We start from the raw sequence: 24,378 nt of genomic DNA on the forward strand, positions 1-24,378 counted from the left end.
GTTGAAAGTAGCAGGGACTGTTGAAAGGACAAACCGATCTGCCTTGGGAGAAGTACAGTCCGATTGTTCCTTAGAGGCCAGGATGCCAAGACCTTGTCTTAGATACTTGGGACGTATTGTCAGGAGAGACGAGTCCCTGGAGAAGGACATCATGCTTGGTCAAGTGGAGAGGCAGAGAAAAAAGGAAGGCCTTCAGGAGATGGATGGACACAGTGACCACATCAGTGGGCTCAGGCATACAGGTACCATTGTGAGGATGGCGTAGGAGCAGGCAGTGTTTCATTCTGTTGTGCACAGGGTTGCTCTGAGTCGGAACCAATTCTATGGCACCTAACAATGACAACAAAAGGATGTGAAAACTGGACATTGAGTAAAGACGACCAGAGACAAATCAGTGCATTCAAGTCAAGGTGCTGGGGAAGAACGCTGAAAGCACCATGGACTGCCGAAAGAACAAACATCTGTCTTGGAAGAAGTGCAGCTGGACTGCTTCTTAGAAGTTTTGGATGGCAAGACTTTACCTCAAGCGCTTCAGACACGTGATCAGGAGAGACCTGTCCCTCCCTGGAGAAAGACATCATGCTTGATACAGTGGAGGGGCAGCGACAAGGAGGAAGACTTTCAAGCAGATGGATTGACATGGGGACTGCAACAGTGTGCTCAGACATAACAGTCATGAAGACGACGTAGGACCTGGCAGTCTTTATTCTATACATAGGGTCTCTCTAAGTTGGAACTGACTGACGTTTGGTAAACTCACACTTTGCCAGCACCGGACACCACCACCACAATTCACTGACATCTTCATCACGTTGTGCTACTGTCTGTCACTGTTCTCTGCTCTGAGTCACTCCACCACCGTCAGTGGACATTCCATGCCCTGAGCAGCAGCTCTCCTTTACCCCCTCCCCTCAACCTGGTAAAGTTTCTCTCTCATAGCGTTAGCTTGTTTTATTAAGTGGTATCGTAGATGATTGGTCCTTTGGTGACTGATTTATGGTGCTGTGCTGCTGGGTAAGGTCTGGACTGCTAACGGCAAGTTTGGGGGTTCTAGCCCATCGCTGCTCCGTGAGAGACAGTGGAGGCTCTCATCGAGATGATGGCCTCGGATACCCTATACAGAGAGTGTCAGTAGGGGTTGGAATAGACTCGATGGTCGTGGGCCTGGCTTTTTGGTATTTAAAGATTCATCCGTGCTGTAGCATGTTATCAGAGTTTCATGCCCCTCCTGGCCGAGGAATTGCCCCTTGTATTTGCTTGCCGCCACCTTTGTCTATCAGTCATAAGTTGATGAATTCTTGGGCTGTCCTGGATCCTCAGTGTTAGGAAGGTCGCAGCAGCTAGCAAATGTCTGTCAGTCTTTAGATCTGGGATTGTGAGGCTGTGGGCTTTGACTCTGAGGAACCACAGAGATGGTTCCATTTGGCTGGCATGCCTACCAGCAGGGGACCAGGTTCTGTTTCCTCCACGCCTTCACCAGTGCCTGTGGTTTGGTTCTTAGCATAGCCATTCTAGTAGGGGTGAAGTGGGATCTCATTTTGGTTTTGATGTGCATCGCTCTAGTAATGAATCTCCCACAAAGACACAGGCGCAAGCTCAGGTTCGGGAAGGGGCGGGAGACCAGTTGAGATGCAAAGGACACAGCCTGGAAGGACCTTTCTTGCCGCACCGGTGGGTCCCAGTGTTTCTGGGTATGCTCGAAGGCACACTGCATTCTGAAGCATGTGTGTGTATGAAAAAATGACTGAATTTTGTTTGAGGAGGAACATATGGTTCAGGGGGTAATGTTTTATTAATTTTCTTTACACTCTGTTTCTGACAGGAATTCAGATGGCCGGGGTGGGGGGTGGAGTACCTACCAACATTAATGTAGCTATTTTTAGAAATTGTTTCAGCAATTGGGAAGTAAGCTCAATTTATAACTAAATTTTGGGGGGTTTCCCACTACCTGTTTCATGTTCTACCTTCAAGCCTCACTGCATCTGGTCAGGGTACCGTCCAGAATTTAATTCCCTGAATCATTCAGTTTGATGAGAGTTTTTACAATCAACTGTAATCATTCTCACCAGCTATTAAGTCTGTTGTCTTCCCCCCTCTCCCCCACTTTTCCTACCTGTGGTCCAGAGGCATGAGGAAGCTGAATGTTCAGATGACAGGCTCAGCTCTTGTGTGCCAAGGTTCCATCACAATCCGAGGCCGGTGTTGTGGGGATGGATGGGAGGAAACTGTCGTGTGTGCGTCGTTGAGTGTAACGTGAACGGTGTGACTGTCCTGGAGATCCTCCTTCCTGGACCTGGGTGTCTAGCTCTGGCTACAGGGAAGCTCTGTGCCCTCGGTAGTGGTTCACAGTGCACTCCGCCTCTCAGCATCGCCCACCTGGTGCTGCTCCACCGTCCGCTATGGCCATTGGCTTCTTGGTGCTGGGGTGGGGGTGGGGGGACTACATGGCAAGACCATGAAACCCCATGATCACGAATGATCCCAATTGCCTCAAGCTTATCACAGAACTCCTTGGTCAGCGTTAGGACTGTCAGTAGTCAGACATTCAGCAAGTCCTTTGATAGGGACATTGGGAAAACTCTGGAGTGTGAGTTTGGGTCCTATCAGGAGAGGACGCCACGCAGTCACTGAAACACAGGGTAAGCTTACTGGGAAGCACTCCGAACCCGAGGCAGGGGAATGAACTGTAAACTGGACTGCTTGCACTAACAGTTGCTGCTGTGAAGTTGGGGGAGAGGGCCCAGTGTCACACGGATTCTGAGCCAAGATTCCGACTGGGATGCTGTGGTCACTGGCTGGCCAGCTGGCTGGCCTGGGTTCCTGCCTGTTTATAGTTTCAGCTTGTGTGTATAAGTCTGTGATCTCTTTGGAGTTAAATTTTTGCAGAGTATGGGGTAGTTTGCATTTGGACAACCTGTTGTGTATCATCAGTGGAGAAGCCTATCTTTTCCCCCATTGAATTGCCTTGTTTCCTTGCCAAAAATTAATTTATTTTGGAAAAAGGTGAGACTCTACCCATGCAAAGAGTTACACTCTTGGAAACCCACAGGGGGCAGTTCTCTTCTGTGCTGTAGGGTCACAGTGAGTTGGAATTGACTTGATGGCAGTGCGTGAGCTCGACCAGACTACCGTGGATTTGGGTTTGGTTTAGGGTGTCACAACTGAAAGGTTGGTCATTCAAACCCACCAAGCCACTGTGCAGGAGCAGGAGAAAGACATGGCAGTCCACTTGTGTAAGACTACAGTCTCGGAATCCCTGTGGGCAGTTCTGTGTTGTAATGTAGCCATGAATCACATTGGGTTTATGGCAATGGATTTGGTTTGGTTTGGTGGGATATACACCTGGGGGTGGGACTGCTGTGTAATAGAGTTGTTCTATTTCCAGTTGTTTTTTTTCCCAGAAAGTGCCATACTATTTTCCACAAAAGGTTGTGCTTTTTTATAGTCCCCCTAGCAATGGATATGATTTCTAATTCCCCACACCCTCAACAACATCATCTTTCATGGTTTTGTTTTGAGTGCCATTTTAGCCAGCGTGCAGTCACATCTCACTGTGGTTTTCACTTAGATCTCTCTGATGACTCATCATCTTGGGCATCTTTTTTATTTGCCAGTGGCTGCCTTGTTGTCCTTGCTGTTGAAGGTTCTGCTGATAATCTTTGCCCATTTGTGACTTTTTGTGTGTGTGCACAAAATTCTTGCAGTTTTTTAGAGATCTTAGATGCTTCTCACATGGGTTTTCTCTTGACTCTCGATGAGCCTAAGTTTACCATTGGTGTGAAGCCTGTCTGTTTTGTCATCTTCTGCTTGTGCATTTGTTGTGCTTGTTCTCCAGAGCTGTAAGTCCCTTTAGCTTTCAGTGGCATGGCTGTGCCTTCTGCTTATAAAACTGACTGCCATCAAGTCTATTCTGATTTACAGTGACCCTGTAGAACTGCCCCTGTGAGTTTCCGAGACTGTTCACGGGGATAGAAAGCCCTGTCTTTATCCCAAGGAGCTGCTGGTGGTTTCGAACTGCTGACCTTGCAATTAGCAGCCCAAAGCATAGCCACAGGGGTAAGTAATGTGCCTTCATGAGAATTATTCAGCTGTATGTCCTTGTTTTCTTTATACTTCTTACTTTTTATTGTGAATTGGGTGGAGGTTTACAGCGCAGACCATCCTTCTCCATTCAAGGATTCACACCCGATTGTGTTTCATCTTCTTCCTTGTAGTCCCCTTAGTGGGCATCACCTATCTTGCTTCCCCCCTGTGTTCCCTGTCTCTGTTCCCACTTCTTCCCCAGCCTTCTGAACTTTGTCCTCAGGCAAATTCCAGCCTTTTGGCCCTAGGTGGTTGATTATTCTAAGGTGTGTGCACATTGATGGTGTGATTATTCTCCTTATAGACTTAGCTATCATTTGGCTGAGAATTGAGCCGCAGAAATAAGTAGGTTCAGTTACAGACCTAGGAGATGACCAAGGACCATGGTCCCAGGCTTCCATTCGTATTTGTTTGACCACCAGCCTCAGGATAGTGGAGTCTGATGTTTACCTGGTCCCTTGGACTAATTATTTCCATGTGTCTTGCTTTTCTTTTTAAAAAGATTTTATAGTGTATTCCTCCTTTGGTAAGAAATCCACTTAATCGTTGCAGATCAAGTCACTGTAGAATCTTTCTTCCTGTTATCCAGCCTCCAGCTCTTTTTTTGCCAGCCCCAACGTGAGTCTTCGCATCCCCGTGACTGTCTTCACTCTGCTCTGTGTTCCTTGCACTGTTTGGCTGAGGTCCTTTTCTTCTCATTACAGGCCATGTCTTGCAAGTCTGTGTGTAGGTTCTGTGTTTTCTTTGCATGTTCCAAAATCATGCCTAAGCCAGTAGTCTTGCCACCACCAAAAATGGGTCCAAATACAGAAATGACATCTGATGTGGTCTTGTGCATTTCGGCTAGTTTTTCACGAATTTCTCTCTTAGGCACTGTTCTTTTTCCAAGGTGAAGGGTGTCAGTGACCATTTGTTTTTGCTGAAGATGTGGGTGGTCATGAACTTCCTCGTCTGGATAGTCCCTGTGTCCTCCATGATGGTGGAGGGCACTCAAAAGGAAGGCTGTCTTTTGGTTGTCATCACTCGTCCTTCCTGTGTGTGGAGAGAGGACCTTAGATGGATACCGTGAGCTTTTAAGACCCCAGTTGCTCTTCACCAAAGTAGGTCGTGCTCTCTTCATTCATGATGCTATTTTTTGTGAACTCTTACACCAGTTGACCTTGGTGTCCCCCAAGACTATTGTCTTGGTCCTTCAGACCCAGTGCCTCATTCCAGCTTGCATGTTGCTTGGAGTCAGGGCACCTGATTTGGAGTAGTGCTTACCTGCCCCGATGGTGGCCCAGGTCAGAGTGCTTGTTCTAAAAGGAGTTCTTTCAGGCCCAGAGGGAAGCTGTGAGCAGGGCCAGCTGGTGGTAGAAGGTATTCCTTCTCATTTGAGGAAGCCCGAGGATCCAGTGCTGTGTGTTCTGCTGGTCTGATGAGGGGTTCATGCACCTCCAGATGTGGGGTGATGACTCTCACCTCAGATGGAGCAGGGAGTGTGCAGGGGCAGGGTACCACTGGTTGCTGGGTAGGGGGTGGGGGTGGAGAGGGGTGGGGTAGGACTGACCCCCTTTCTGGTCACTAGAAGGGTGTAGAGAGCAAGGGAGAGTCCACTTTTCTTATCACCAGCCACCACTGGGCCAGACTGCTGTCTTGATCGAATGCTGCAAAAGTTGGAAGAGGGCTGCTCTGTGCCAGGCTAGCCAGCACGGCACCCGCCTGTCCTCTCTCACCTCTTGTTCAGCTTCTCTGTGCTTCCTTCTGAAGCCCAGGGCTCTGGTTTGTCATTTGTATTTGTTTCATTTGATCTCTGGTGTTTCTGCTGTCCAGGGTCTGCCCAGCCTGCACCCGTGTGAGAGTCCTTAGGTCTATGTTCTTGCTGTTTGCTGCTCAGTGCCAATGAGTAGCGTACTCTGACCTTTTGGGTGGTGTGCTAGGTCAGGTTGATTAGAGAAACAAATGCAGTAGCACACATACATGAGAGAGCTTTATATCAATTAACAACTGCATATTAAGAGAAAACTCTCAGTCCATTCCAGATCAAGCCCCTAAGTCCAATAGTAGCTTATAAATCCATAATTCCCTCTTCAGACTCACGCAGCCCATGCAATGATGCTGAATGCAGGAAGGTCACAGGCCAGTGGGTGGAGAATTTTGTGGAGTTCATGCCGGTGGAAGCATCTCAGCATGGGCGTGGGTCTCCTCTTGGTTCCTCCAGCTCCAGGGCTCTGGTTGCCATCAGTGTGGTTCCACGTGGCTTGTCAACTGGAACACCAAGGCAGAGAGAGTGTGGCCCTCCTCCAGGGAGAAAGAGAAGAAGTTCCCAGAATCATTCTGGTGGGTGTGACCTTGAGATCTGATTTTTTAAAAAATCATTTTGCTGGGGTTCCTAAATATAACAATCCATCCATCCATTATATCATGTCAACAGTTTCTAAAGATTATCTTTTTTCTTGAGCCCTTTGATGTCTGCTCCTTTTCTCCCCTCCCTCCCCCACTCTACTACCTGCCCCATAACCTTTGATATATTATGTCTAGTTATTGCACAGAACCCTTAGTATGTTATGTATCTTACATATACATATATAATATCTATATGGATAATACCTTATGCCGCCCATTCTGTCCCTTCACTTACTATCCTGGTATTTGTCCCCCTCGATGGGGGCGTTGTGACCTGATTGACAGGGGACCCCTTCACTCGTAATACCCTCAAGTTGACATGAGATGATAGAACCACCACAGGTGGCTCCTGGCCCCTGCCTCTGGGTGGCTCCGTGGGGCTGGGAGTTGAGTGCTTACTGTTCACTGCACTCCTCAGGGACTCACCATGACATTGATTTTTTTGTGAAGTGAAGGAGAGCTCTGATTTTAGTTTTTATTTTTCACTTGGAAACTGGTTGTCCCAACATCATTAGTTAAGAGACCATTTCAGTGCTGTGAAATGCCATTTTGGCTAAAAAAAAAAAAGGTGTTTCTAAATACTGAGGTTGTATCTTGCTCCTTTGTTTACTTGGCTATCCTTAGGCCAGTACAATGCCACATGGTCTTAGCTATGGGGCCATCTAAGGAATCTTAGTGGACTGCTCACCTTCCAGCATGTGCTCCCTGCACCTGTCCATTGTATCACAGCACACCTTTTAGAATTAAGACTGTGGACTCGAGTGCACCCTGGCTGACTAGAGTCTGCGTGCTCACAGCTGCCCCTCCCTCGGAAAACTGCCTTCCAGGGAGGAGCTACCTTCCCTGGGGTTCCTGCAGCATGGCCTCCAGCGCTGAGGCTCCACATCTGAATTTTCTCGTTGCTGCACCACGGCTCGTGAGGGTGCTCAGAGCTTATCAGCAGGTGCATTCTGCTAGCGTACCAGGCTGCCCAGAGCCCAGGCTGCTCATTGAATGCCGAGGGGAGAGTGCTCCTCTGCGCTAACCAGGAGCCAGGACTGGCTAGGGGGTAAGCCCTGTGTGTTTGCTGCTGTCAGGATTACATGTAGGCCAGGAAGCTCTGGGGGCAGTTCTCCTCCTGGCCCCTCAGGTCTTTGAGTGGACAGCAGTATTGGGCTGGCTCAGGACTGCTGCTCATCTGCGTAGGGAGTGAGCTGCTGGCCCCTTTGGGCTGAGTGCCTGTGGTTCCTGCCCACCGTCAGTGGTTTTGAAGCCTTCTCATCACTGCAGACAGTTCGGGTTGTCATGTTGAAGCGCAGCACACTGAGTGATGGGCAGGTGCCCTCGACCTCAGATTCCAAGCTGCTCCCTTTCCCGTTTGTAAAGGAGTCTTTGCTCCTTCCTGGCCCACAGCCCACCAGCGCTGGGCCCTTCATTCTGTGTCCGCCTTAGAGACCATGAGGGCGGGCCAGTTGGCCGCACTCCAACCCGCCCTGCCAGACAGCAGGTGAGCCAGCTGCAGGTGTGCTTTTGACCTGGCCTGGTGGCTCTGTCTGTCATTAGCATAATTCCCCACATGCCGTGGGTGCAGAAATTAACAGCCAAGAGAGTGAGCCTTCTCCACCTGAATCAGTCTGTGAAATTGTGACTGAATGATGTGTGTCCCCGACCTGAAGCGTCTGCTGTCAGGTCTGTGGGTCACACTGCATACATGGCATTAAGAGCGGCCGCTTCCTTGCGCCCAGCCTGAGTCACTGCTTTTTACAGTTGACAACTGCGTTCACGCTGGAGACACCTTAAAAGATGGCGAAAATTTCTTTGGACTTTTCTTATTCTTCAGCCAAGCTCCTGTTAGTAAATGAGGTGTGGTGCCCAGAGTTTAAAACCATAGATTTGAAAGATCTGGAGTGGTGGTGACAAGGTCAGCAATTTGAAACCACCGGCTGCTCCATGAGAGAGAGCAGGCTTCATATTCCTCATTAGAGTGGCAGAATTTGTCCCCGCCCCACAGAGAGCCACTGACGCGATGGCATCAAGTTCGGTGTGGTTTTGGTTTGCACTAGGCTTTTGTGAGAACGTTCTTGTGTGCATGTCTAGTTAGTTATATGTAAATCTGAGTTTACATACGGCCATGTTGTTGTGAGGTGCCGTTGAGTCGACTCCAACCCATCGCAATCCTGTGCACAACAGAGGGGAACACTGCATGGTGCTCTGCCAGCCTCACCATCATCCACATAGACGTAGCCATGTAATATACATGTAGCCATATAATAGGCCAAATACCAGGGGGAGTGCTCAGGGGGGTATTAAACGAAAATTTAATTGCGGTTTTTAATCAGAATCCCAATAATAATTGGTAGTGATCCTGTAGGGCAGAGTAGAACTGCCCAATATGGTTTCCAAGGCTGTTGGTGGCTGTGGGTAGGGATTGAGCAATCAGTGGAAAGGTCGGCGGTTTAAAGCTCCTTTGAGAGAGTGAGGCTGGCTGCAGGCGCCTGTCCAAATGCACCTTTTGCAAGCCCCGTGTTAGAGGGCTAGGACTAGACATCCGTTTGATGGCGGCAGTTTGTTGGAACCTGTATGGAAGAAAGTGGCCACGTCTTTCTCTTGTAGAATGGCTGGTAAGTTTGGGTTGCCATCTGGTCAGTGTTTGAGTGCTTGACCAAGGTACCACAAGGCTCCTTCACTTGTCCCTCAGTTGGTGGTGGTGCCAGAGGCCACCACCAAGTGACCCTGTGTGCAGCAGAGAAGTCGTCTCCTGCCCAGGGCCTTCCCCAGACTCCACTCAGATTTTTGTTTCATTTCTGTCCTGGGTGTTGTGGCAAGGACGCCCCAATCCTGTGCAACTGGGTGTCTGACTGCAACTTTGCCTTATCGGGCTTGTAAATGGCAGTCACTTGAGCTCAGTAGGTGAGTTGGATGTGAAAGCTCTGGGAAGAACAGCTAGAAATGGGCTGGTCTAAAGCTGTATGCTTTGTAATTGTCTGACTTGCTTCTGGGCATAAATTTATCTGACACTCTGCTTCTGCCGTGTGGGGCTGCAGAGACCCGAAGTGACCTGTAGGCATCTGAAGGATTACATGCCAGGCTCCCAGTGACTGAGCAGCAGTGCCAGACTCAACTGTGCCAGGATAGGTAGACATGTTTGCATCAGGAGCCTGGGATGGCTATAGTTATAGGATGCAGTACGCTGTTTGACACCACCACTACATGGTCTAGTAACAGGTACATTAAAACATTGTATACAGATAGAGAGAGTCCTGGCAGTGCTGTGAGCTAGGTTGTTGGGCTGCAAACCTCAAGGTTGAAGTACAAACTCCCAACCGGATGCTTGGGAGAAAGGTGAGGCTATCTGCTCCTAAACCCTGTGTAGGGTCACTGTGAGTGGGAATCAACTTGATGGCAGTGGAGTCTTTGCTTGTTTACATTTATTTATGGTGATATTAGCACATGTACACAAATACAAGGTGTACATGAGCCAGTTCTGGTTCATGGAGGCTCTGTGTGCCACAGAGTGAAGCAAGCACACCAGGTGCTCTTGGCCTTCATTTTCATGACTGCAGCTCGCCAGGCTTTTCTTCCATGGGGCCACTGGCTGGGTTTGAACCACCAACCCTACGGGTAGCAGTGGAGTGCTCTCAGTGCCACTCAGACCCCAAAGCTATTCCTGATTACCACCATGGACCCTCTGCTTTGTTCAAAGGTGGGGCCATGCAGGAGACTTAACATGTCAGTGAGAATGAAAAGTAAATCCTAAAGAAAACATATTCATAGTAGCTATAAAAAGGATGCTGCAAACAATAATAACAAAATCAGATTTTAATCGTTACTTGATTTCCTGGGTGTAACCTTGAAACTGTAAATTACTTGAGGGGAATAAAACCCTGCCAGACTGGATAACTCACAGACAAACTATTGAGCAGGTCACTTACACGTTGGGAGCGGGAGAGAATTCTGTTACCAATTCTTGTAACCTGGAGTGCCAGCATATTGTAGTGTTCAAGACTGTAATTTGCATAGTTTGTAACTTGAAAAAGGAAGTACCTGTGCTTAATAAGATTCTGACTCCTGTTACAGAGAAATTTCTGTTTAGAAAGATAGAACATTAATGTGGAGACGGGGTTACTCCCAGCCACTCCCCAAACCCCCCTGTACCAAAACTTGGATTTTAAGTCCCTTGTATAAGATGGCGCAGTATTTGTGTGCAACCTATACACAGTCTGCTGTATATATAAAACCATCTCTGTATTACTCAATACCGAATACTATGCAAATGCTGTGCAAATTGCACTGCACACTGCTCCTCTTACCCATTGAGGGATTGCTTTGGCCATTTAAATGCACACCCCCCTCACTCCCAATATTTTTATTGAGAACTAGTGGTTGCCGCAGGCCGACTTTAATTGCTTCTCAGGCAGCTTTCCCGGAGCCTGGGAGAGAGGCAGGGAGTGGTAGCCAGAGATGGCCTGTGAGTGAAAGTTTGTTGGCCCTGAGTGGAAGTGGGGTGGAGGGAGCTGAGTGCAGGGAACGCCAGCCACGAGGCGGCTCTGCATCCCCTGTGTGTGCAGATGCCAGCTGTTAGAACCTGCAGCTGCATTCAGCGAGGCTGTGCAGTGAGAAAGGCATCTCACATCCAACCTGAGATGGTAGAAAACTAGTCCTGTTATAGAGAATCAATCTCTGGTGAGTGTGAGTTTCAGCCAGCCATCAGGAGCCCTGGGGGCCTAGTGGAGTTACAAGTTAAGCTGCTAACCTCAAGGTCAGCAGTTTGAAACCCCCAGCCTGCTCTGCAGGAGAAACATGAGGCTTTCTACTCCGGTAAAGAGTTACAGTTTCAGAAAAATCACAGGAGCAGTTCTGCCTTGGTTACAGAGTTACTATGAGTCAAAATCCATCTCATGGCAGGGTGTTTGAGTACAGGGACTAGTGTTTCCTGCTCATGGAAAGGTTGGTGGTTCAATCCCGCCCCACTGAGAACATTAGATAGACAGTAGACCCCAGTGTAAACTCTAGGCTCCAGGCCCACCCTGCCTGACCTCTTCGACAAGATCTCGTCTTTTTTTGGGGTGCCATCTTTTTTTTGTCTCCCCTCCACCCTGAGTCTCTTTGGTGCTGTCTTGTGCCCAGGACTAGGCCCACTCCTCAGGTTTTGTATATGGACTGCCCTGAGGCTGACTACTCCCTTGACTGGCCGCTATGGAACTGCAGTATCTGGATGACAGCAGGGCTGTGCCTGCATACCAGTGTCTGGTCTGGTCCCGTCACAGGGTTGTTGGCTGCAGCGCCTGGTCTCTGCGCCAAGGGTTGCCGGGCATGCAGGTCTCAGCCTGTGGGCGTTGGCAGGTGCTCTGCTCTGAACCCCATTGTTGGCAGTGTGGTCAGCACTTGTCTGAGAATGCTCAGCATTAGATTGCTGCTCTTGACTGAGATGGTCCTCCCCCCTCCCCCTCTCCCTCCACTTCCTTTCTGTACACACAGCCTCAGAGTCACCGTGGGGCCCTCCTCAGCTCCTGAGCCTCTCTTGCCTTGGCCTGTCAACCCACCTGCTCCTCTGGCTCTCCCAGTGCCCACATTCCCATCTCTTCCTCCTGCGTCAGGGTTGTCCTTAGTGGCTACCACTCTGTGTTCTGTGGGGTTTGTCCTCTTTTCTTTGTCTTGGCCAAAGACATCAGCTCCACAGGGGCAGGACTGATGATACATGACTTCCTCCAGGCGGGCACCAGCAGAAGCCTGGGACCCAGCTTTCCCGCGCTCCAATAGCTGCCAGTCTGACTTAGGACATCAGTCTCAATTCTTCTTCCGGCTCAGGCCCTACCGGTGCTGCTTTCCGCTGGGCTGAGTAGCCGCTGTGATCCGACTGGTGGTGATTTCTGGTGTCCACTGCAGAGCTGGGAGGAGGCTATGTGCGTGGATGCCCATGGACAGACCAGATGTTCACTGGGGACCCAGCAACCCATCTCAGAGCTTAGGCCTCATGCTGTAGCCCTCTAGACCCATCCTTCTAGGAAGCAGCTCTCCAGCTGGGTCGGCAATGAAAAGTATTAGTGCTTTTGTGCCCAGCACATGGTGGGAAGGCATACAGAAGTCTGGGCGAAGGGGTTAAGGAACCTGTGGCTGCTAACCACAAGGCTGCCACCAGTTATACTGCAGGAGCAAGTGGAGGCTGTCTGCTCCCATCTCCAAATTCCTATCGAAGGTCACCTCCAGTGGGATTGGACTCCCTGGTGTTGAGTAAGGAAGTGAAGGGATTCATCAGAGAAATGTCCTAGCCCCCCCCCTTTTTTAACTGCATTACCATTTTATTTGAAGTATAGGAGTTTTTAGACTTTTAAACCACCCATTGCCATCAGGTTGGTCCTGGTCCATAGTGACTGTGCTGGACAGAGTACACTTGCTGCCGTCCATTTATATACACCACTGTGCCCCCCAAAATCCCCTCCACAGCTCAGGGTGCAGCTGGGCTCACTAAGAAGGTCCCTGTTTGATGTTTCTAGATAAACATACCTGTGTATTTTAAGTTTAGAACCCCAGGTGGTATTTTTACTGTGGATTGCGTGGTTTTTAATCATTTTGTTGGGGGAACTTGCAGCTTTTAGAACAATCCATAAGTCCTTTGAATTGAGCCCTGCATTGAGTTTTGAAATGAGAACTTTGTTTCTGTTTCCTGTTTCAGGCGCCTTTTAGCTTTGGCATGAACCACAGAACGCCACCCTACCCCGCGGGGGACTACTGTCTCCTGTGCAGAAGTGAGCGCAAGGACCCAGCCTTCTCAGAGAGTGGCGGCCTCAAGGCTTCCAGCAAGCTGGCCCTCTCAGCCGCGGCCTCCAAGGGCAACAAGGTGCTGCACCTGCCACTGTGGGTGTGCCCGGACTGCCGGCGGACTGTGGAGAAGGAGGAGCGGCAGGAGCAGAGTGCTGTAAGTCAGCTCCCAGCGGCCTCTCCAGGAGGGCGGCGGGTGGGGAGGTGGAGGGTCCTCTGGTTTTGCTTTCTGCACTCGCTCTGGGGACCACCTTCTTCCGGAAGTTCTTTCCCTTCTTCCCTGCTTAATTAAGGAGCTGCTAGGAAACCTGCCCACCCCAGCTGGACAGCAGTGTCAGCAGGTCGTGGGGTCCACAGGGTTGCCCACTTGCTTTCTCCCCTGGGTGGGTCGGTTTCCTGCAGAGTGAGGCTGTTCCTCACACTTGGTAGCAGCTCCGCCCAGGGCCGCCTTCCCAATGAAGCTAGAGTTTTGCTTTCCCTTTCTCTTCGAGTTCATGCTACCTCCAGGTCATGGTCCTGGGTGAGGACATCACACCCTCATTGTGACTGGGTGGTCCAGGCCAGGCCCAGGCTAAGTGGGCCCTGGTGCCCAGACGTCTCTCAGATCTGCTAACGCGCTTCGACAAAGAGCTGGTTGCACATCTCTTGGGGATCCTGGTACAGAGCTCTTCTGAGAGCGATTTAGTCTCTCTCTCTCCTAATACTTTGCCAAAGAGCCTGATGGTGTGGGGCCACTGGACTGCTCCCAAGGTCAGGGGTTCAAATCCACCAGCTGATCTAAAAGAGAAAAATGAGGCTGACTGCTCCCATAAGGATTTGCAGACTCGAGTGAGAGTCAGAATGGACTTGCTGACCTGCTTGCGGGTATGGGCTTTATGCTAGATGCAGTTAATGGCACCAGCACATGCCATCTGCTTGTCTCCGGGCCTGGACTGTGGTCCCGTCAGTCTCTGACCATGCTTAACACTGCATATGGGGGCTCCATCTTAGTACAGTCACCTGTGCCCTTGTTGCCAGATGACTGGGCACTGATACGTTTTTCCAGTTCCAGCTGCCAGTCTCTGTTCCCTTTCAGGTAAATGCTTCACTAGCTAAACCTCAAGGTTTCGTTGCTCTTAAAACAGCTGGATTTCTCACTCAACCCTCTCCCTGCCCCCGCCCCCACCCCCATCATCTTCCCAGGCTCTCCTCTGAAGCAACCCTACAGGAGCACTCTGTTTACCTGTCCTTTTGCTCCCCTGCCGAGTTGACTGCAGGAGGGCAGTGGTTCCTGCCTGTTACCAAGGCCAGGACTGGTGCCACAGAATGAACACACCCTGCTGCTCGCCCCTCTCGAAAACCACAGCAAGGTGCTGTCTGTGTCTTGCTGGTCCAGTGGCCTTGTAGGTGGACAGAGAGCAGACTGTCCAGATCTCTTCTGTGCTTTCTGTTAGTGGCTCAGTGCTTAAGCATTGCCTCACTGGGACAACCCCACCCCACCCTTGGACTTACAGTAGATCTTAATTTTTTTTACCTGAGTATATTTTTATTATTTTAATCTGCGCTTTTTGTGTTTAGTTAAAGTATCTGTTGTTTTCATAGGGGACTTTATTCGGGGTTGTTGAAATTCACTCTGTGAATATCCCTGTACCAGCCTGATGGCTGTGCCAGCAGTGTCTGCTTTTCCAGATTGGATTGCCTTTTCTTTCTGCCCCCCCTATCCCCTGGGAAGCACTAGCCTTGGTCCAGCTCACTGTGTCATCTGGGTTATCCCTGCTGCTCAGGCACTCTCTCCTCTCCAGAAAGTGACTTCAGGGACCACAGAGGGACAGCGCTGGGCCTAGCTGGTGGACACAGACCCTCACCTACTTTTCTCAAGTTGGCTTCTCTTTTCCACCTGGGTCACCTGACTGGCATGCTGGTCTTTGCTGTTTTAACTGAGATGTAATTTCTGGTTGTTAGGTGCCATCCGGTAGGTTCCGACTCCTCATTCCCTGTGTCACCCTGATAGAGCTTACATTCAGTAAGACCCACCCTGGGTAAGGTGGTGGGTGAAGGAGAGGTCCAGGCCAGTGCATTACAACAGATGTCTACCATCAGGAAGACACCCGTCCATGTTGCTTGTGTGTAACGCACTGACCTGGATTCTGCGGTGGGCCAGGAGCTCCGTGGCTCCCTTGGGCAGTCCATGGATTCTCTCCCCTTGGCCCCGGAGCTGGTGTCACATCCTGTCCGGCTGCTCCATGGATGCCCGCCTCACCTCAGTAGTTGAGTCCTTTTACTGCTCACTGACTTGCAGACGCACCTCTGCTGTTTACTACTCTCCACCTGTGGAGCGTGTGGGTTGCGTCCACATTTGGTTGTTTTGAATAGAGTTGTTACTGACATTCTCCTACAGGTATTTTTGTCTGTGCTGCTGAGTGCGGTTTGCTTGTGTTTCTGAAGAGCGTTTTGCATCCACGCACAGGAGCTGTGTTGGCCTGCTGTCTGGTAGTTAGAGGCCTGAGTTTGTCTGGGAGGCACCACCACAGTGGCTGCACCTTTTCCAGCCCCGCCCAGAAGTCAGGAGGGCTGCAGGCTCTCCTGACCAGCACCTGCTGTTTTCCTTTTGCTAAAACATCATAGCCATCCTAGTGGGGGTGACTTTTCTATCCTCTTGGGGCTTTGATTTGCATTTCCCTAGTGACTTAAAATGTTGAGCATTTTTGGGTGTGCTTGCTGGCCATTTGAATGATTATTCTTTAGTGAAATGTCTATTCAAGTCCTTGGCCCATTTCTTGATTGGGCTGTTTGCCTTTCTGTTGTTAGGTTATGCAAATAAATCAAACCTCCACCCTGCCACTGAGTTGGTTCCGACTCAGGGCAACCCTGTGTAGGCTTTCTGAGACTGTGGGTCATGTGGGAGCAGACAGCCTCCTCTTTCTTCGTGGAGGGTGGATGGATTTGGACTGCTGACTTGCAGTTAGCAGCCACCAGGGCTCCTGTTAGGGTCTTTATATGTGTTGGGTATTAAATCCTTATTTGATAGCTGACCTCCTAGGTTAAACCTTTCAGGAATAAGCTCTCTGCTCTTCCCACACCTACTGGTCTGCTCACAGAGGTCCCATTGTAGAACTGATGACATTCTGGTAGATCACATAGTGGGAGAAACCTGGCCAACTTGACACAAAACCTACTTATCGCGGCAGCATATATGGAGACAAGTGTCCCCTCCGCTCCCACTCCCCAGCACCACCTTCGTGAGACTGCAAGTGCCCACATACACCTGGGTCAATTTCTGGACTCTACATTTTGTTCCCTGTGACAGAAGCGTGATGTCTGTGTTGCTGTAGTTTTAGAGTGAGTCTTGCATGGAGAGAAGGTAAGGACTTCTCTGTGGACCTGGGCTGCCTCTGGTGCATGTTCTCTGTCCCTCTGCAGCCATCTGTCATCGTCTCATCAGTTTCCTCCTAACGGCCTGCTGAGCTGTGGTCAGCTTGCACTGACTGCTTATGGGCATCGATTGGAGGAAAAGGAACTTCTTTCTCATCCAGGAGTGTGAAATGTATCTCTACCTCTCAGGGTTATAGATTTTCCTTTGTTAAGCACTTTTTAATTTAAAGATTTACTCCTAGATATCTACTATTTTGGAAACTATTTTTAAAACGGTGTCTTTTGCATTTTTCCGTCTTATTTTCAGTATTCTGAGAGTCACGGTCCTGTGGCCTGGCTTTCCTCAAGAACATCCTGAGATATTTTCACAAGTTGCACTCCCCGTTGACAGCAAGCTTCCCTCGGGTGCCTGTGGTCCCGCTGGCTGCTTCAGGCAGCCCGTGAGGAGTGTAAACATGTGGGGCTGCAGTTAGAGCGAGACCGTGGTACTCCTTCCTGCAAAGGATGCAGGTACCTGAGGATCGGCATCAGAGAACCAAGCGTGCTGTCCAGCCAGCGAGAGAAGGTGGTCGGTCGGTGTCAGGTCTGGACTGTGACTGTGGCCTACGTGCAAGGTACTAGGAGAGTTTGATTGTTTCTTGGATGCTGGCAGCTGTGGGGGTCCTGCTCAGAGCTGTTAAGCTGTCCCTTATGGCATAGCAAGCCAGCAGGAGTGCCAGTCCTCTTAGTATCCCCACCCCAAGTCCCACAAAGTGACACAGACGGAAGGTCACAGTGAGTTTGGATCTGAGCTCAGGAACACTGGGTTTGGTGCACACACTGCTTTTATAGTGAGCAGTGTGTAAGTAGTCCACTGTTCTAGAGGATGTACTGCTGAGTCTCCAGAGACAGCCCCGAAGACAGGCCGGTTGAAGGAAAGGTCAGGGCCGTCTGCCCCGGCCAAGCCAACCGGGCCCGGAGGAGTGTGAGACTCCAGCCATCCTCCCGGTAGACAGCCAGCAAGAGGAAGCCAAGGGAATATTGGCAGCATTGAACAGTGGCAACAAACAGACTGTTTTTGACCTTGGCTAGACGTCACTTGGTGGAGGGGTAGGAACAGAAGCCGGTCTGGCCTGTGTGAATGAGTGGTAGCCGAGGGAAGAGGGTGCTGAGGAGGGCCTGTCAGGGGCCTACTGTGGGGAGGATGAGGACAGCCCCCAAAAGGAGAGGGGGTTGAGGGTGGGGAGGTGTCAAGTTTCCCCCCCCCCCAATTAGGTTTTTCTCACATAAGCTTGATAGGTGCATGACTCTGTGTGTAATCAATGTGTTGTGGGCTTAGGGTGTGACTCCATCCAGCAGGCCTCCCCTGGGGACAGGAGAGCCTCAGGATCCGAGGGCCATGGTCTCGAAAGCTCACCGTTGGGACCCCCATCCCCACACATGCATCTGCCCCCAAGAGACCGGCAGTCTGGTGTTGCTAGGCAGTGGTCTGTGTGTTGTGGATTGTCCTCCTCAGAACGCACCTTAGCACCTGTGCACATGCCAGAAGAATAGATTACATCGTGTCCTGTGTTCTTGGACTTCAGGACCATGATACTCTTGCTCCTGTTGGTGGGCAAGCTGTGTGTCTTCATGTTCCTGGGGACAAGGCGTGGCCTCGCCTCACTGCACTGCCTGCACCCACTGCAGGGCTGCCAGCTGGGAGCAGTCCTGCGCTTGTAAAAGTGCTGTGGGGGCATCAGCATTCCTGTCTGCTGGTGCTGCTTGTCAGGCTGGGCAGTGGCTCACAGGGACAAAGTAACACCCATTTCTTGAGTGTCTCCCTTTAAACCCCACCAGCACCTGGCCGGCCTTGGGCAGGTTGAGTTGTTAGAGGGTGGGAACGAGTGTGGTGGACACATGATGGCTGGCGTGAATGAGGCCCACTAAGGGAGGAAAGGCTGGTCCCTTCCCCCTCTCTGTCTTCCGGTCCCTCCCCCATCTCTGTCTCCCACTGTCCATCTCTGTCTTCCTCTCTTGTCTCTTCTCTTTCTCTGCCCCCTTTCTCTCCTCTCTGGCCCGTGCTTTCTTTCTTTCTTTTTTTTTTTTAAATGTTTTATTAGGGGCTCATACAACTCTTATCACAGTCCACACATATACATACATCAATTGTATAAAGCACATCTGTACATTCTTTGCCCTAATCATTTTCTTTTCTTTCTTTCTTTTTTTTCCCCCTTTTCTTTTTTTACATATTATTAGGGACTCATACAACTCTTATCACAATCCATACATATACATACATCAATTGTATAAAGCACATCCATACATTCCCTGCCCCAATCATTCTCAAGGCATTTGCTCTCCACTTAAGCCCCTTGCATCAGGTCCTCTTTTTTTTTCCCCTCCCTCCCCTTTCCCCCCTCCCTCATGTGCCCTTGGTAATTTATACCTCGTTATTTTGTCATATCTTGCTCTATCCGGAGTCTCCCTTCCCGCCCTTCTCTGCCGTCCCTCTCCCAGGGAGGAGGTCACATGTGGATCCCTGTAATCAGTTCCTCCTTTCCAACCCACTCACCCTACACTCTCCCAGCATCACCCCTCACACCCTTGGTCCTGAAGGTATCATCCACCCTGGATTCCCTGTGCCTCCAGCCCCCATATGCACCAGTGTACAACCTCTGCCCTATCCAGTCCTGCAAGGTAGAATTCGGATCATGGTAGTTGGGGGGAGGAAGCATCCAGGATCTGGGGGAAAGCTGTGCTCTTCGTCGGTACTACCTCGCACCCTGACTGACCCATCTCCTCTCCTAAACCCCTCTATGAGGGGATCTCCAGTCTGGCCCGTGCTTTCTCTGCTGTCTGCGTCTCCCTCGCTTTCTGTTTCCTTCTCTCGACTCTCCTTTCTATCTCTCCTTGCTCTCTGTCTCCGCCGCTCTTTCCTCTCCATCTCCCCTCTGTCTCTCCCTCTCTCCGTCTCTCCTGTCTTCCCCACTCCATGTTCTCCTGCTCTCTGTCTCCCCTCTCCTTGGCTCCCCTGTCTGTGTCTCCCTCTGTGTTTCCCCTTGCTCTCCCTGTCTGTCTCTCTCGCTGTGTTCTCCTTCACTCTTCCTCTGTCCCTTCCACCCTTTTTGGAACCGACGCGGGGCAAGCGGGAAGCAGGCCAGGCTGAGGGGCTATGAGGAAGGTGGGGAAGGCTCTGGTTGAGGGAATGCTGTCAGAACACTCTGGTTGGGCATGTTCTCAGAGGTAGAGAGCAGATTTAGTAGGTGAGGACCTGACCACTGGGCAACTGCTTCTGGGCGGGGCTGCAGCTCCACACTTTTTCCTTGGCTGGTGTTGGGGCAAGGTGACTGGGCAGGCCCATGGGAGGATAGCCTCCAGGGCCACCTTGGTCCCTCCCTTCTCAGAGCTGCCCGCCCAGGGGCCTCTCTGCAGTGCTGGCCTAGAGTGTTGACCAGGTGGCTGTAGCTTTGGGGTGAAGGGCACAGCTCTGCTGGGTAGGCAGCCGAGGAGGTTTGAAAGTGCCACACTTTCATGGAGCTGCTTGGTTGAGGGTAGATTTTAGAAGTTTTGTATCTGTCCTGATCATTAAAAACAGTACGGGAGCTGTCCCCATCCCCTAAAGTCCTGATGCATACCAGAGGGACACAGTGTGCTTGGCTGCAGCTGCTGGGAAAGCACACCTGGGAAAGCCCAGAGGTGTGCGCTTGTTTCTCCGCCGCCATATTGAGCCTGAGCAGAGCACAGAGGCCCAGCATCCCCTCCCCTCCCCAATCAGGGAACCAGGCACCTGGAATTTAGCAACTGTTTCAGTGAATGAGTTTAAGTGTATGTATGTTGTAGTAACAAAATAGCTAAAGACTGTGCCTTGTGGGGGGTGGGGAGGTGTCTCCTGTGTGTATGTGTTATCCCCTTTGTGTATGTGTGTGAGAAAGACAGAGAAAGAAGCAAGTTGGGCTGCTAACCACAAAGTCAGTGGTTCAAAGCCACCAGCTCTTCCACAGGAGAGACTTCCTACACTAGGGGTTCTCAGCGACCCTTTCACAGGGGTAGCCTAAGACCATGGGGAAACAGGTAGATATTTCATAATATATAACTACATATTGTTTTGTGATTAAAAAATATCTATACTTACCTGGCAGGGGAGATACCATGATCAGGAAGGTGGTTTTCCCAGGACGAGGCTCACCCGTTGCACTCCGGATGTGCTGACCGCTGCAACTTCCCCAAGTGTGGGAAACTCAGCTGCATAATTTGTGATAGTAGGGGACTCTGTTTGCGCTCTCCCCGATAAAAAAGTAAACAATATGTATGCTTCAATTATGTTTATTATGTTCAATTTATAACAATGAAAATACATCCTGCATCAGATATTTACATGACAACTTATAACAGTAGCTAAATTAGTTATGAACTAGCAACAATAATAATGTTCTAGTTGAGGGTCACCACTACACGAGGAGAACTGTATCAAAGGGTGGAGACAGTAGGGAGGTTAGAACCACTGGGTTATAGATGGGTTACAGAGTCTTAGAAGCCCTGGGGGCATTCCTGTCCTGTGGAGAGGACTGGATGGCATAAGAGGAGGCGATGCATTGAAGGATTGTAGGGATGGCTTTTATATACACTGGGAACTTTAAAAAGTGTGTCTCACTCAATTCCTGGCAGACCCATAGTGTCTCTGAGCAGGTGACATGCCACAGGGAGGGCTGTGTGCTGTGCTGTTGTGCTCTCCTCTTTCCTGTTTGTGTCTGCCTGGCAGTGATTGGTCTTCTCCCACGGTGCTGGGATCCAACAGTTGCTTCTGTACGTGAGGGAGGCAGCTTCTCTCCTCAGGGCAGTAGCATGTGAGTCCTTGCAGCGGTGTTTTCTTCATTCATCTTGGTCCTGCACAGGGAGAGACCAATAGTCGCACCTTAGCTGTCCATGGCCAAGCTTTTTGACCGCAGTCTGCTCACCAAAGCAGGACATGGGTGGGGCGTTGTCTCTGTGGACTAAGGTGTGAATCTGTATGGCGGCAGCGGCAGCCCTTTCTCCCCTGGACTTACTGGTGGGTTCAAATCTCTGACCTTTGGATTAGCAGTGAGTGCTTATCCAGTGCCCCTTCCTATGTAGATATTTTAATGTTGTGAACTGGGCCCACCCTGAAGATTTCCTTTACTTACAGGCGACGGGTTACATGACTCCGTCACAATTGCAACCTGCCTTCTCAGCCACATCAAGATTAGTGTTATTTGCATAACCGAGGGCTGTCGCCAAGCCACACGGACAAGTAAAAATCACCAGCATACCCTGAAATATTTAACCTTGAAATTTGGAAGTCAGTCTTTCCTTTTGTTAGTGCTGCTTGTGGCTGCAGTTCATAACGACCCCATGTGCAATGGAGCAGAATGCCTGCTGGCCCTGCACCGCACCCACAGTTGTGCTGCTTGCATTGTGGCAGCCACTGTGTCACCTCATCTCACGGAGGTGCTCAGGCTTTCTCATTGACTCTCCTTTACCAAGAATGCTGAACTTTTTCCCAGGGACTGGTCTCGTCCAAGGAGGCCTGGTAGCACTGTTGGGAATTGAACCGTTAGTCTCGAGTTTGGTGCCTTAAACCCAGCAGCTGCTCCTCAGGAAAAAGTTAAGGCTTTCTGCTTCCATAAAGATGTGCATCCTTGGGAACCAAGGAAAGCGGCAGTGGCTTTTTGGGGATATATTTTGATTGTTCAGTCTCTCCTGAGAACATGTCCAGAGTATGAGACTCGTCTTGCTACCCCCGCTCCTAAGAAGCATTCTGGCTGCACTTCTTCCAAGTTCTGGCAGTCCGTGGCACTTGCAGTACTCTTCTTCAGCACCAGAATTCTTTTCTGGTCTTCCGTGTTTATTGTCTAACTCTCAAACATTCATACGAGACGACTGAAACTACTATGTTTGGGGTCAGGTGCACCTTAGTCCTGAAAGTGACCCCCCTGCTCTTGAACACTTTCAAGAGGTCTTGTGGGGCAGACTTGCTGGATACAGCGTGAGGTTTGATTTCTTGACTGCTGTTTGCATGAGCATTGATTGGGGATCCAACTTCATTTCTACCACCACGGCCATATTTTCCAATTATTAAAACTTCCTCTTAGTTTCCACCTTACTCATTCCAATCACCAGCAGTTATCAATGGATCTTGATTGCATGTTTGCTCAATTTCAGACCGAAGAAGTTGGGCCACTCTTCGATTTTTTTCAAATCGCTGGCTTTAGTGGTTGGTTACATGAATTTGAATAATAGTTGTCTCAACTGGTTGGTCTTCCTTGTAAACTTACAGATAGGATTCTAGTCACAGACAAGATTGTAATTCAAGATGGATTTTGAAATGCTCTTTGCCATGATGCTTTTGAGATGCCATTCCTCAGGATTTGGACAACTCTTATAGATAGGCATATTTACGTTTCCCTTGTCTTAGGAGAATACTTCATAGTCAGTATTCCTTTACGTATCAAGTATCCTCGAAAAAATGTTCCCTTCCTTTGCCCTAAATATTTTAACCATCCAAATCTATTCTAATAATAGCATAACCTAGGTAAAGGAAGGGATTATCATCCTCACAGGTGAAGAGACCGAAATATGAGGAACTTCTCCCAAATCACATAGATTGGAAATTGGAGAGCTATCGTGTCCTTCCATAGCCATTTCTCCTTACTTCCATGATGTCAGAGTCCTAGGTGGAGAGAGCTGCCTCCTCAGCAGAGCCATTTCTATTGGGGAAAAGGAGGATAAAGCTGAAAGTGCTACAAGTATTCGGCATCATTGACAGGTCTTCTGTAGCATATCTGTATGGTGTGTAATGTTGCGTGTCCTTTGTGTACACTTAGAATTTTAAAAAATGAACTAGAGAGTGCGGTGGAGAATATCAATAGTACCAACATTTCGTTCTTTGAGAATATCAACCAAGTTGACATACCTTTTGATGAAAATAGAGAGAACTCACATAACCAAAATCAGGATCAGTAGAGGAGGGCATTATTACCAATCTTACATAATTATGTGACAGCAAATTAGATAACTAGACAGAACAAGAAGCAACCAAACAGACTCAAGAAAGAACAGCAGATCTCAAAAGACCAGTAACAAAAGATTGAATGCTTGATCTGAAAGCATCCCAGGAAGAACAAGAACAGTCCAGGCCCAGAAGGTTCACTATAGAATTCTTCTAGATTTTTAGTGTATTAATGTTGATTCTGCGAAATCTCTTCTAAACTTCAGAATACTTTCCAACTCGTTCTGTGAGGCTAAACTTAACCTGCTGCCACAAGGCACCCTGGTAGGCACAAGAAAAGAAAACAACAAGCCAATCAATATCTTTCTGAATGTGAACACAAATACCTTTAGCAAACTAGCACGTCGAAGCCAGCAACATGTGAAAGGGATTTATTGTCCCAGGAGTGTAGCGTTGCCTTCACGTGAAAACCAGTCAGGGGACTAAACCACTGATGAGTAGAAGAATGGACAAAGCTGCAGGATGGTCTCGGTATATAGAAAAGAAGGCAGTTGGCAAAATCCAACACATGATTAAAAACAACTCGACACACGAGGAATCAAACAGCTTCTTCAACCCGCAACATACTTAAACTGGAAAGCTCTCCCTCTGGAGATCAGGAGCGAGTCAAGGATGTTGGACATCTCAGCTGTTGGACATCCCGCTGGAGGCACAATAAGAAAACAAAAGACTTCCAGATTTACAAGAAAAGAAGTGAAACTGTTTTGCAGATGCAATGATGTGTTCTATATAAAAGCATTCTAAGGAGTGCACACACACACATAACAAAATGCTATTAGAATAAACATACTCAAGAAGTGTGGAGGATATAAGATCAGTATCTAAAAATC

The 24,378-nt window shown here is 49.4% G+C and overlaps 1 protein-coding gene and 1 non-coding gene across 3 annotated transcripts in view; both read left to right on the forward strand.

The window, feature by feature from the left end:
- FAM193A (family with sequence similarity 193 member A) overlaps positions 1 to 24,378 on the forward strand; it is a 128,296-nt gene that overhangs the window by 36,132 nt on the left and 67,786 nt on the right. For both annotated transcript variants that reach the window (XM_075544617.1, XM_075544618.1), the window contains exon 2: positions 13,121 to 13,363. In XM_075544617.1, coding sequence (XP_075400732.1) covers positions 13,121 to 13,363 — 243 coding nt within the window. The remainder of the gene's footprint in view (positions 1 to 13,120; positions 13,364 to 24,378) is intronic.
- On the forward strand, positions 20,646 to 20,809 carry LOC142443823 (U1 spliceosomal RNA). The gene has a single exon (XR_012783568.1). It is a non-coding gene; the product is annotated as a U1 spliceosomal RNA (small nuclear RNA).

Source organism: Tenrec ecaudatus, chromosome 3 (assembly GCF_050624435.1).
Source record: "Tenrec ecaudatus isolate mTenEca1 chromosome 3, mTenEca1.hap1, whole genome shotgun sequence".
Lineage (NCBI taxonomy): Eukaryota > Metazoa > Chordata > Mammalia > Afrosoricida > Tenrecidae > Tenrec > Tenrec ecaudatus.